The sequence below is a fragment of the Pelecanus crispus genome, chromosome 1, assembly GCF_030463565.1.
Source record: "Pelecanus crispus isolate bPelCri1 chromosome 1, bPelCri1.pri, whole genome shotgun sequence".
Taxonomy (NCBI): Eukaryota; Metazoa; Chordata; class Aves; order Pelecaniformes; family Pelecanidae; genus Pelecanus; species Pelecanus crispus.
The window spans coordinates 161,382,047-161,394,244 of NC_134643.1; the positions used below are offsets into that span (position 1 = coordinate 161,382,047).

General features: G+C 35.9%; 1 protein-coding gene across 1 annotated transcript in view; it reads right to left on the reverse strand.

Annotated features, from left to right (window-relative positions):
• The window catches only part of MYO16 (myosin XVI), a 315,002-nt gene that overhangs the window by 79,788 nt on the left and 223,016 nt on the right, over positions 1–12,198 (reverse strand). Inside the window, exons 24-26 of the mRNA XM_075719324.1 lie at positions 9,527–9,702; positions 4,987–5,067; positions 4,551–4,756 (exon numbers count right to left, since the gene is read on the reverse strand). Coding sequence (XP_075575439.1) covers positions 4,551–4,756; positions 4,987–5,067; positions 9,527–9,702 — 463 coding nt within the window. The remainder of the gene's footprint in view (positions 1–4,550; positions 4,757–4,986; positions 5,068–9,526; positions 9,703–12,198) is intronic.

Below are 12,198 nucleotides of genomic sequence, written 5' to 3' on the forward strand. Positions count from 1 at the left end.
CCCAGGGAGTTTCTAAGCCCTATTGTTCTACACTGGTAATAGAGCACACACTGATACTTACTTTTTTGCCATTGCACCAAATACCAAAAACATAACAAATTACTACGTTCCTAGTAAAGAGCTTTTTGTATATCTTGGGTGGAATTATCCTTACTTTAAATAAGATATCAAAATGCTAAATGCTGGAAAGAAACAGCGATATGCAGTGTTCCTAATTCCATAGTTATTTTACTGTTTTCTTTCTTCCAGGAAAAGGATATTTGAGGATACTTTACCTGTGTGTACAATTTGGGCTGCAAATTGGAAACTTTGAACTCTTCACAACATTGTTTGTGCCACTGCCTTGACTTAAAAGCAAAGCTAGAATTTCAAAATCTAGCCCACTGAGAACAATCCTGAAGGTATTAATGCAAAATATATGGGTAAACTTTTCCAGGAGTCTAAAATGCATATTACTCAAGGCTTTCTATTTTAAAGATAAGGTAAAAACTGATTTCTGTCTCTCTACTCAAAGAGCTTTAGAAATTGAGCCAACACTGCAGGCAAATTCAGCAGGAACACTGCAGCTGGAGTTGGCAAATCTGCTGAAATCACATATATCATTTCATAATTATATTGGTGCTGCCTGTTTTTACAGCATTTAATAGCGTCTGACCTTATTAATTCTCATTTTTATTATATATTCATTGACAGTAACTGTCACAGCTTCCACTTAAGAACCAGAATTTCCACAAGATTTCTCTTCTGATCAATGAACTTTGGTGATTGAGGGGTTCACCTAGCAGCTGTCAACTTTTACTTTGATAATACAGAAGCAGAACCAGTAAATCCAAAAAGGACAGCAATAGAAATAATGATTAATCTTTGTAGTCCAGGAAGAAGTGTTCTTGCAAACTATGACCTTTCCTTAGCTACTGTCTTTCTTTAGCCATCGTAAGAGTTCAAATGTGACTTACAAATATAAGCTAGAGACCAGTCATATTAATCCCTAATTAGATATTAATAGAAATTTATTCAAATTCATCCAATTAAGAAAGCAATGGTACTCTCTGTATTACTGATAGAATATCCAGGTTGTCCAATATTCTATCCCTTCACTACAAAGGCCCCTAATTCAAACATTCTGTCTTTTTATTAGCCAGCAAAAAAAAGGGGGGTTATTTTTTTCATTAATTAATTTTTTTAACTCTGACCACATTAGCTGTATGATAAGGAAGATACTAAAAGTAAATGCACAAAAACTGCAGGGAGGGTGGAGGAGGGCAGCAATTCACTATCTTTTGGGAATTCAGGTTGGGATCCAGGCCACAATTTCTCTTTGATTTTGCACAGTGCTTTCAGACTACCATTAATATCCTTTGCTTCTCAAGCCAGGTAAGCCCGGGAGAACTGCATAGTACATTCAGCTCTAGAAAAATGAGATTTCCTTGCATCACTACTATAAAACACTTTGCAGCTGAGCTAAGCCAAGCTGTGAATCACACAGCTGCATTCACTGAAACAGCCCATCAGAAGGACTCCACAAACTGAAGGTGAAAATCTTACAGTTATGAGTAAACCTCTCACAGGCACCCACCTCTGGATACATTTTGCTACCTCTAAGTCTTGTCATTCTTGGACTGATAGTTCATAGGGTCACAGTTATCAACTATATCAGGATAGCAGGATATCTTATGTTTTACATCTGTAGGCCTATTTTTCCCCCTTTGGGGACACATGGTCAAATTGATAGTTAGCATCACTCAAATGGGGAGGAAACCCTCCTCTTCAAAAGAGAAAACCTGCATGAGTCCTTACTAGTATTTACTATTTACAAACAAGGACACAGCAGAGCATGACAGAATAAAGAAAAAGTGACTTATGCTTCCATTTCTTACAAAACATTCAAGAAAAAATTAAGGTGTTGGCAAATTTTTCTCAGGTGTATCCATCATTGAGTTAAGAGATGGAAGCTGTCTATTTTTCCTTTGTCCCTCTGTGTTTTTGTGTTCTCAGCTGTCAAGGTCTTTCTCCCCAGAGTAACAGAGAGTAATTACTTTACCCCTTGGGGCAAGCCATGGGGAAGCTAAACTTTTTCAGCCCAGTAAGAGCACTTGGTAAAAGCATTCACTTGACAGCTTCCTACAGTGAATAAAGAACAATTCCTTCACCTTTCCCCGTGTTTTGTTTCCTGATTTTTCTGCCCCCCAACCTCAGTATAATCATCATAATATTAAACAAATACACTTATTCCCTACTAAAAAAAAAAACAAAACAAAAATGAAAATAAAAGAACATCATGCTTATACACTGTGATAGAGGTGATAGAGCTGTATTTTACCCCTGGGCTTCTGACTATGATGGCTCGTTGTGGATGTGAAAATACCACAGAAAGTTGAGACCCAGTTGGTATATATTTCTGTATTTGAAGGTAATCAGCAAGCCTTCATTGTCTTTCAGATCCTACTCCTGCTCATGATCCTTCTTCAATTATGAGGTTTTAACTAAGCCTCTAACTATCCATCTCTCTTTAGAACAATAGTTTTTCTGTTTGTTTTTCATTCTCTTCTTCTTGGTTCCAGTATAGCTCAGAATGGAGTCTGTTCACATACACACCAGTATAATTGTGGCCTATTGTGTCATAACTGACATTTTATATTTTACCTGTTTGTATGGTATTTGTATTGGTTTGGGACTGAGGGACCTTAAGTAAAATTTAAGTTGATGTCATTTTTAATCTCTTTTGCAACTTGAAGAATAGTAACCAGTACCTCAGAGAGAGAGGTTTAGACTCTTGTGCAGCATCTTGACTGTTCTGCAAGAAGCAGCTCTTGGAAAGCCATAGCACTCAGTAGCTCAGTGCCTGTGCTCAAAGTCTGCCCGAACGCATACCAGTGAAACCATTGCTGCCCACCTAGGGGCTGGAAGTCACAGACCATTCTGAACCATGCAAAAGAAGCAGAAGAGCCATGATGGAGGAAAAATAATTGCAGAAATAGAGAAGATATTACTTTACTGAGTATTAGAACACTAGAAATGCCAGTTTGACACCAAAGGAAATAAAAAAATGAAAGGTGAGAAAGCCTACCAGCTTCACATCTATAAGAGTATATGGAAATCTGACAAAATAATTTCTCATTCTAATCAATAAATAGCAGGACAAGACCAGAATTAGGCTGAACAGCCAACAAAGCAAATCCAGTTTATAAGAACATTGCCAAAACTAATTATCCGGTTTCCAAAAACATCCTGTCCAGTCACTGAGGCAATATAGAGATGTAGTACAAGTGACAGTTTTTTAGAAGACTTTTTGAAAAGGTAGCTCATAATCTCTGAATTCAATAATTCTTTACTCTTTCTTACTTGTAGTCTATTGGCCAAAAATATACAGCATTAAGAATTGATGGTACTTTTGAACTGCAATCTGTTACCATAATTTCTGCTTAAAACCCAGCAAGTTGGGTTGATGGTTGGACTGATGATCTTAGAGGTCCTTTCCAACCTTAGTGATTCCTAGTTTTACTTCATTAAAAAATAATCCAGCTACCAAGCCAGGAAACATGAAATTAATTATTACTCTACCCTTAACTGGTTTAGTGGTGGACTTGGTAATGTTAGGTTAATGGTTGGACTGGATGACCTTAAAGGTCTTTTCCAATCTAAATGATTCTATGACTTTATGATTCTAATATTTACAGAAGTTCCAGAGACAATATGATCCTGTCCAAGCAGTAATTTAACATCCACAAATTTTTCCAAGAAGATAATTGAAAGTTTAGATGTGTGTAAGCAGCTGATATTCCCATGCTGTTTTTTAGAAGTAAAATAATATGTTGGCCAGATCATGACTGCTCGATATATTAGTCAAGGAGTAGAACATACAGAGAGGAGGAACAGATGTTGAGTGCATAAGGCTGCTAACAACATCTCTTGGACAAGAGGTGCTCTTTCTTTGCTGAAGCATTTGAGAATGTAAGTGAGCCAAAACCCCAAAACTGAATTGGGGATGGGGGAAAAGAGTTTATCTTCAGCCAGAAGCAGTAACATAACAAAACATAACATTTTTTTGTCTTATCACATTTATTAAAAATTTCACTCATTTCTAACAACAATAATAAAAATGGAGTTGTGGTATGAGCATTAATAACTCATCACCATGCAGAAACAAACCCTAGCATGTGAAATACAAATACTGAACCCACAACACCTACACCTTGAAAAATTAGACTATTTCTCATTCTGCTTTTTAATTACCTGGAGACAACATGCAATATTTTGTATTTTATAAATCATATAAATACCATAAATTATAAAAATAAAACTATTTTATGAAGTTAAATTTTTTAAATTGGATTTTGCTGATGATCTTTATAAATATATTTCCACAAAGTTCATTATTCCTTCAACTAAAAAATAACAAACCTATACCCCTTGCTGGCACACGTTATTTTTCTCTGAAGAAAGTCTGAAAGGCTCATCAGCAAAACAACACTGAAAGCGCTACCAGAACATGATGGAAGGCATTGTACTGTAGGTAAGAAAAAGTTTTTATGAAACTTAAAAGAATTTACCTTGACAAGAAGTCTGTGAAAGAGAGACGTATTGGATATCCATGTCGTATGATTTTGACCATGTCTAGGACACCAATGTACTGCAGTTGAGCAGACACATAAAAATTGTCAAAAGTATCTGGCAGCTTGGAGTTATTAGGCTTTATACAATGAACAGAATGTGGTGTGCAGTTCTGCAGCTTCCCAATAATATCTGTGAGTGATTTCTGTGGGGAAAAAATCGATTATCAATCATTATTGTGCAGCAAAGGCAATTGCTCAAAGCGTATGCTCTTCCTAAATTTTTAACATCGTTTTCTCAAAAGGCTTGACCTGGCCATGCAAGTGGCTTTCTCAAGCATATGATTTTACTTTCTTCCATTGCAATCTGTAGAGACTAATCCTGCCTTTAATTTTTTTTTTTTTTAAAATTTCTCTCCAGAAGATGTTCACTAACCCTGAGCTGAATTGCCACAGTGGTTGGGCCCCCTCGTTCCAGTCTCTGAAGAAATGAGGATGTTCCTTTCTTTTTCAACAGCTGTGGGGGAGAAAAGCACACACACAATACTTTTATCTCCATGTGGGCTGTAAACTTTGATTTTCATTGTTACACAATTTACTAACAAAGGCAAACATTTATACAAATAATATGTCATAGACAATGATTTGAGTTTCAGAAAGAATTGGGAAAGTATCTGCAGAGCCATGACTGGCAAGAAAGTTTTGATTTCAAAAGCAGCTCTATACCATTGGAAAGATAAAATACCTTTTCCAAACAACCGGGCAAAGCAATATGATCTGGAACTCTATTGTAAAAGCAGGATTTGTGCAGTTAGTATCCCATACAGTCTGCCTATAAGTAACGTAATTCTGCAACTCTCTGAAAAGGTTCCTTATGTTTTTGGCAGATGCTTAAGTGAGTAAATGTAAGCACAGATCATTAAAAAAATCTCGACAGCAAACCAATAATACTAATATTAAAAAAAACCCATCTTTTTTCTTTCTGCACAAATGAATGCAGTTAACCTTTTTTTCTTTTCTTTTTTTTTAACCCATTTTTACCCATTATAGACATAAATTTATCAATAACTTCATATCTCATTAGAACCAATGTTATTCTATACATCAGAGTTGGAAGTGGGGAACAAATTTCTTTTTTGCTGTTCTACTTCCTATCTTTGAGACTAAAATGGTAATAATCATCCTAAAAGTGGTCCCAGAAATCAGGGTTTTTTTGTTAAACTTTCTACAGGAAGGCTGGCAAAATTATTGCATTCCAGGATTTGGCCAAGCTCTTAGATTCAAACCTCTGTATCAATGGCAGCCTTTTCAGCTCTGACTTTTTTTCTTTGCCTTTCTCCAGTCCAGTAACACCATAAAACTCCCTTTCTATCAAATCAGCATGTTCTGGCCTACTCTTGTCTTTTTCCAGTTACATCAAAAAAGCATACATTTCCTCAGCTTGGCCTGCTCAGGCCAAACTCCATTAAAAATATTGCAGTGCAAGCAATTCTCTACTCACTGTGCTGAACTTTGGAGCTCTTTTTTATTTGAAATCTCACTTACTAAGATGCAATAAGATTTTAAAGGCAAATTCATCCCCAACTTCAAAACAGAAAAGTAAAAGAGATCTGCTTTCTCCAGGTCTTCTCATGAAAAGAACCACTAGCATGCCAATGGCACTTCTCAGTTAAAGTTTGCAAAATAATTGAGGAATATAACTAAAATAGTTTTCTCCACTTGACAGATAATGCACTCATCCCTTCCTCCCAACAGGTTGAGTCACTAGTTCAAGACCATTTCCTGAGTTAGTGGAAGAGCAGGAACAATGCTTTGGATGCTAAAGTTCCTGCCTGCTGTCCTGTGTTACATACTTCTTCCCATGGGAAAGAATTGTTTGGTTCACTATGAGGGAGGCAAAAGAAAGGAAACAAGGCAAAGACAAAAAATGAATTTAATTCAAACTCTCCAAACTTGGACATCTTCAGCTATGGGCTGAGGAACAAGGCTACATCACCAAAGCTGTACTTCTCTATTGCCCTCTAATATATAGCTTTACATTGGAAAATCTTGCTCCTCTAATACACAGAAAAAAAACCATATATGTAACTTTGTAATCTCTCTTAAGAAGCTAAAACCTCCTCCTAAAAAAATCTCGCTTTACCAGCAGAATATTTTAAAGCTTTAACCATACCAAAACCTTTGCAATAGATGAGTTATTCAACTAACAGACAATGAAGCAAAGTGTTCACAAAGAGAAACAACATAAAGTCAATGGAAAGGAAAGCCTTCTGTTAGTGATGTGCATTCATGTGACTAGAATTCTGCTGTGTGAACTCTGAATCCCCCTGATTCTTGCAAAGGAAGTGAGGGGAAGGCAACAGGGCCAAAGTATGAACTAGGAAAAGATTACAGAAAAACAAGGGAGCGAAAGCTGATATGAGCAAAAGAGAGTTATGAGAGTATCAATGAAGATATGTTTATTTTATTTGAAAATGGGACACAGTCTTCATAAGTAACAGAGACTTGAGTTGGCATCCCCAAATTCCTATGACTCATGTGCTCCAAAATTCTGGCCAGTTATTAGATCTGTTTATGTCTGTCTTAGGATGGATACACTGTTCTCTTGGACCCTACTGCAAGTAGAGTGGGAGTTCAAAGAGGTAGACCATCCTTACCTGTGACAGCATGCTCAAAATCAAGGGAAGAGACATTTATAGAAAGGTAAACAGGTAGATACATGGCCATACACAGAGAAATCTATAATTATATAACCTAGCAAGTAGTTAGGACTCCAGATGACAAGCTGAAAGGGGAGGGGAATCACAACAAACTCCTATCTGACCTCTGAAAGTGTCTACTTCTCTTCCTTGGATATGGTGGAGTCTAGATGTGTACCCATACACAGCAACATGAATACCTTCCATTTTGCATTTCTCACTGCCTACAATATGATGTATGTTACAACTCAAATTTCAGGTATAAAAGGAATGCCAGTCTCTGGTTGATAATTCTTGCCTTAATGTCCCTCTTTCTCCCCCCCGCCTTTGTGGGTTTTTTGGGGGTCTTTTTGTTTTTTTTTTTTCTCTTTATTACCTTTACCCTCAGGATAAACTCCAAAAAAAAATGGAGTGGTTATGATTTTCCAACATACAATAACTTTAATTCTAAGCTGATAAGAAAATGCCCCTTACATTGCATTTCCAATTACAATAACAACAAACAACAAAACCAACATTATTCCAGCCCATCACAGTGAATTTTCAAGGCTATACTGAAAAAGGGAAGAAATTATTTGGGACAGCACAGTTATAGATGTGGGCTTGATCCACAAAATAATTTAAGCACTTACCTACTTCCAGCTCCTGCATCAGGTGCCTACTCCAAAATAACACGTGTCTCTTTTTTGTCACTGGAACAACTTAGATACCTAAAGTTCTGCTTCCGTCCTGCAGGGCAGCACAGTACCTTGCTCAAATTAGGCCAACTTAGTATCTACAAACTAAGTGGTGTTCTGTCTCACCTGCGCAGTTCTTCTCAAAGCCTACCTTTGAGAAGCCAAGCCATCCTTGTCTCTGTGGGCAGATGAAGGATGAAGTTCTTCCCACCTTCCATCTAATACCTAAAAGTTTAGAGCATTCTCACTGAGTCTGGAATATCTGACTTAATTTATCATGCTTCCCAAAGGAATTTGGATATGTCTTCGATTTCTCAAGAGAGTAACTCCAGGTTAAAAGCTATTCTGGACTGGTCTAAAACCTCATAGTTTCAGAGATCCCAGCTGTGTGGTGTTTCCCCCTGGCTTGATTAGGCTTCTAACTTAGACGTGCTTTTCATACTTCCTTCCATGTATGGGACTAGGATCTTTTTCACAGCTCTAAGAAGCTTCCTCTAGGAAGCTGTTACTATAGTGGAAAGGCACCTAAAGGCACCTTGTGATGCCTCAGCTGTTTGCTAAATATAGCCTTAAACCAACACCATTCACTTCAACTTAACTTTTTCCACTGAGATTACTGACAAGAACAGTAGACAGGAATTATGCTACTATCAGCAGGGGGGCTATAAGGAAACTCCCATTGCTATTCTATGGATGTACTTGCATAAAGCCTTCCACAATGACACATGAGATCAGGCTTCTTAATCCCATGACAGAATCAATTTTATGCAGCTGTAAGCCAAAAATAGAGTTGTAAGATTCAAGAAGCCTGGTGAGGCAGCTGATGTATTGTGAGAACTGCTTGCTTCTTTTCTAGAAGAAGGAGGAATTCCAAAGCTCTGTCAAGAATGGACTCACCAGATCACGTTATTTCTCAACAAGAGAGAGATGTTCCATGTGACATGAAAAATTAATTTTCTGATAGCCTCCCAAGTTTCCCACCCGCTTTTTTTTTTTTTTTTTTAACTTTTTTGGCTGACTTAGCTAGCAGAAAAAGAGACAAGTTCAGAAGTGGGGACAGTTTGATTTGATTTCAAACTGACTGGGAAAATTTACATGCAAGTAACCATGTTTTCCAAAATGTACAGGGTTGATCTTCATACAAAACCACACAAACTATCTTTTGCAAACCAGAAATATTCTCAGGTTAACACAATAAAGACATGAGGTTTTATTTTTGCACGTCCTATGTCTTAATTTACTTAACTATTCATCATAAAGTAAGCAAAGGAGACAAACCAAAGAAGTGTTCCTATACAGCCAAAAATCAGTAATATTGTATCCACTGCTAAGCCCTGGAACCACAAAATCATGGAATGATTCAGGCTTGAAGGCACCTCATCATCTGGCTCAGAGAGTCCAAGAAAGAGGTTCTTGAACCAGCATTGTTAGGGTTAGTATATTATAACCTGTTAGTTCTCACTAATATTAAGTACTAGATTGTTTTAATAGTTTAATGACTACAGAGAATGAAGCAGAGAACAAGGAGTTTTCAGAAATGACAAAGTAACTGAGAAAAATCTTCAAGGAGCAAAGAGCAGAAAGAATCCTAAATTCTTACCTTGCTGAGCTCTATATATTTCTTTGCTTCTCCACTTGCACAGGCTACTGGTGGTTTTTTACTCAGCAAAGCTGCTTTACACCCTTTGATTTTAAGGGAATGATATGGAGGAACGAGTGATCCAGTTTGTGTCAGCTTGGACTGGAACAGTTGATTGATGACTACATTTTCACTGGCTGGGAAAAAAAGAAGAAATTAATGCATGAAGATAAAATACAGGTTAGAAAATTATGCATATTGTATTCGGAAGTAAAAAGAGGTACAGTAGGAGATAGAATTAAATAAGTAAACTTAAAACAAGCGGCTAAACCAATAAACTGATATATCATGTTAGTTATCAAAGAGCATGCAATATCTAAGGATGTCAGCCATCAGTAACACTACTTTTAAACACATTCAGGTCCTGTGCTGAATAAAACAGGGCAGGGAACAAAACTTTTATTATTAAAGCAAGAGAAGAGATGCATTACGCATAACATTTACCTAACGTAGTATTTAGGCACTTGGCAGAAATAAGTTATAGACATTCACTGCACCAAAGAAAAAGAATTATTTAAAATACAATATGGGAAGGGATGGAAAAAAAAAAAAGCAAAGTGAAGGACAGAACTGTAGCAAGCTGGGTTCACACTTCTCTACCTCAAGACCACACTTACAAATATTTACAGAAAAAAGACAATGCCATACATATGTTTGATGCAGTGGTGATAATTAGTACAAAACAAATACACTTCCAAGAGGTGTTTTTAAAATAAAAATCTGAATTTTAAGACAGGTAGGATACTTTATACTAATTTCAGTCAAGTTATCATTTATTACATTATGGTTGTGAGCTTTTTAAGATTAACATGGCAATTACATGCTGTTTGTACTGCCACAGCACCAGTAAGTATTAAAAACCTGTTGTGTGATACATCCTTAACCATCCTTAATTTTTATTACATTTTTTTAAGAACTAATAAACTGGCATTATGATCACACCCATCATGTGAATAAAACAAACAAAAAACCAGAAAGATGAATGGGATAAGCATCATAAATAATGTCATTAATTTTAGCATAGCATGTAGAAATCCTCAGTTTGCTCTTTATTAGCTGTGTAAAGTTATATTTACTAGCTGCTTAAATGCAATAGATGTGTTTCCATTTTTCTGTGGAGATAACTATTCCTTACTTGATAGGAATAATAAAATTATGAGGATCATACTAAAGCAGATACTTGAAACAACTTCAGCACAATCAGCAGACATAGTAAACCTCCATATTTTTAAAATATGGATAAATGTAATAAGTAGCATTAGCAAAGGCATTAAAATTATGTCCTTCAAATTAAGACAGATAAAACCTAAGTCAATAGTCTCTCCTGATTTGTTTGTCGGGCAGGTATGTTCCACATTCTTACACACATATTGAAATTACTCGAAAGTTGTTGGTATATTTAAAAGCTTTGATTAAGGAAACTAAATTCAATAAAATTCAGAGGATGGATGCACTTAAGGTATACATCTACCTAACTTAGAAACCAACCCCAAAGGAAATATGTCACTGACAATCCATAGGTTTTAAGCCTGAGTTACTTAAAAAAGAAGGAACATAGCCCTTAAATGACTTACATGCTTGTAAATATTCTGCCTTCAGAATTTTTCCATTAATTATACTTGTTATTGTTATGACTTCTTAATTATATATACACTCACTCTCAGCATATCAAACATTTTATATCCAATCCAATCCTCCATTCTTGCCTTTTAACAGTTGCATAGCTGATTACACAAAAAAGCAATTAAAGTGCAAAAGGATACTATGTGAGAGAATGGAAGAATGCTCTCTCTTGTACAACATACTGGAAGTTGCCATACCTTCTTATACACTTTGGCAGACTGTCATGTAAATTCCAAGTAGTGAGAACTGGAATGCCTCTAAAACTATAATCAATAGGATTATATTCAAGATCAATTCTTCCATTTCTTTCTTCATCCTTAATGTACAGTGTTTGCCTTTAAAATGCATCAATTATTTTACTAGGGAGTTTAGCTAATTTCCCAGTATAATTGATAAAAAACAATGCATTGTAACAGCAGAGCTGATTTGGAAGACAAATATGACCTCCAAAAGACCTCAGTTTCAATGGAAAGAAATATAAGTATATAGTATATTAAGTGAAAGACTCTGAAGTGGTTGGAGAAAAGGCAAATAACATCTCAGGACACACTGACATTTCCCTGAGGAAAATCTAGGTTTGTTTTTTTTTTTTTTTTTTTTTTTTAGGGTAAATGATGGAGGTTTTTAATAATCTAATTATGAATCATTAATTATTAAATGAGATGCATTATTATTAGGCATAATTACATAATATGCACATGGAAAGGTATTTAATTTTGTGTTTCAATGGACATTTGTATCTATTCACTGAAAAAACATAAGAACGCCCACAAGTTCCTGCTTTTAGAAAGGTACTCAAGCAGCGAAACACATCCCACTGCAGTCTATGATTTTGGGAGCCTTATTTCCTTTCCCTATTTTCTGGGGTTTATTTTTGTTTTAATTAATACTCAATGATTTCTTTAAGTCATACTCATCTATCACATTATGCCTTGTTCTTTATGTCACATCACATGATGAAGATGCTCTATGTTCATGAATTCTAAAAGCTTTCTAAATCAGAGCAAATT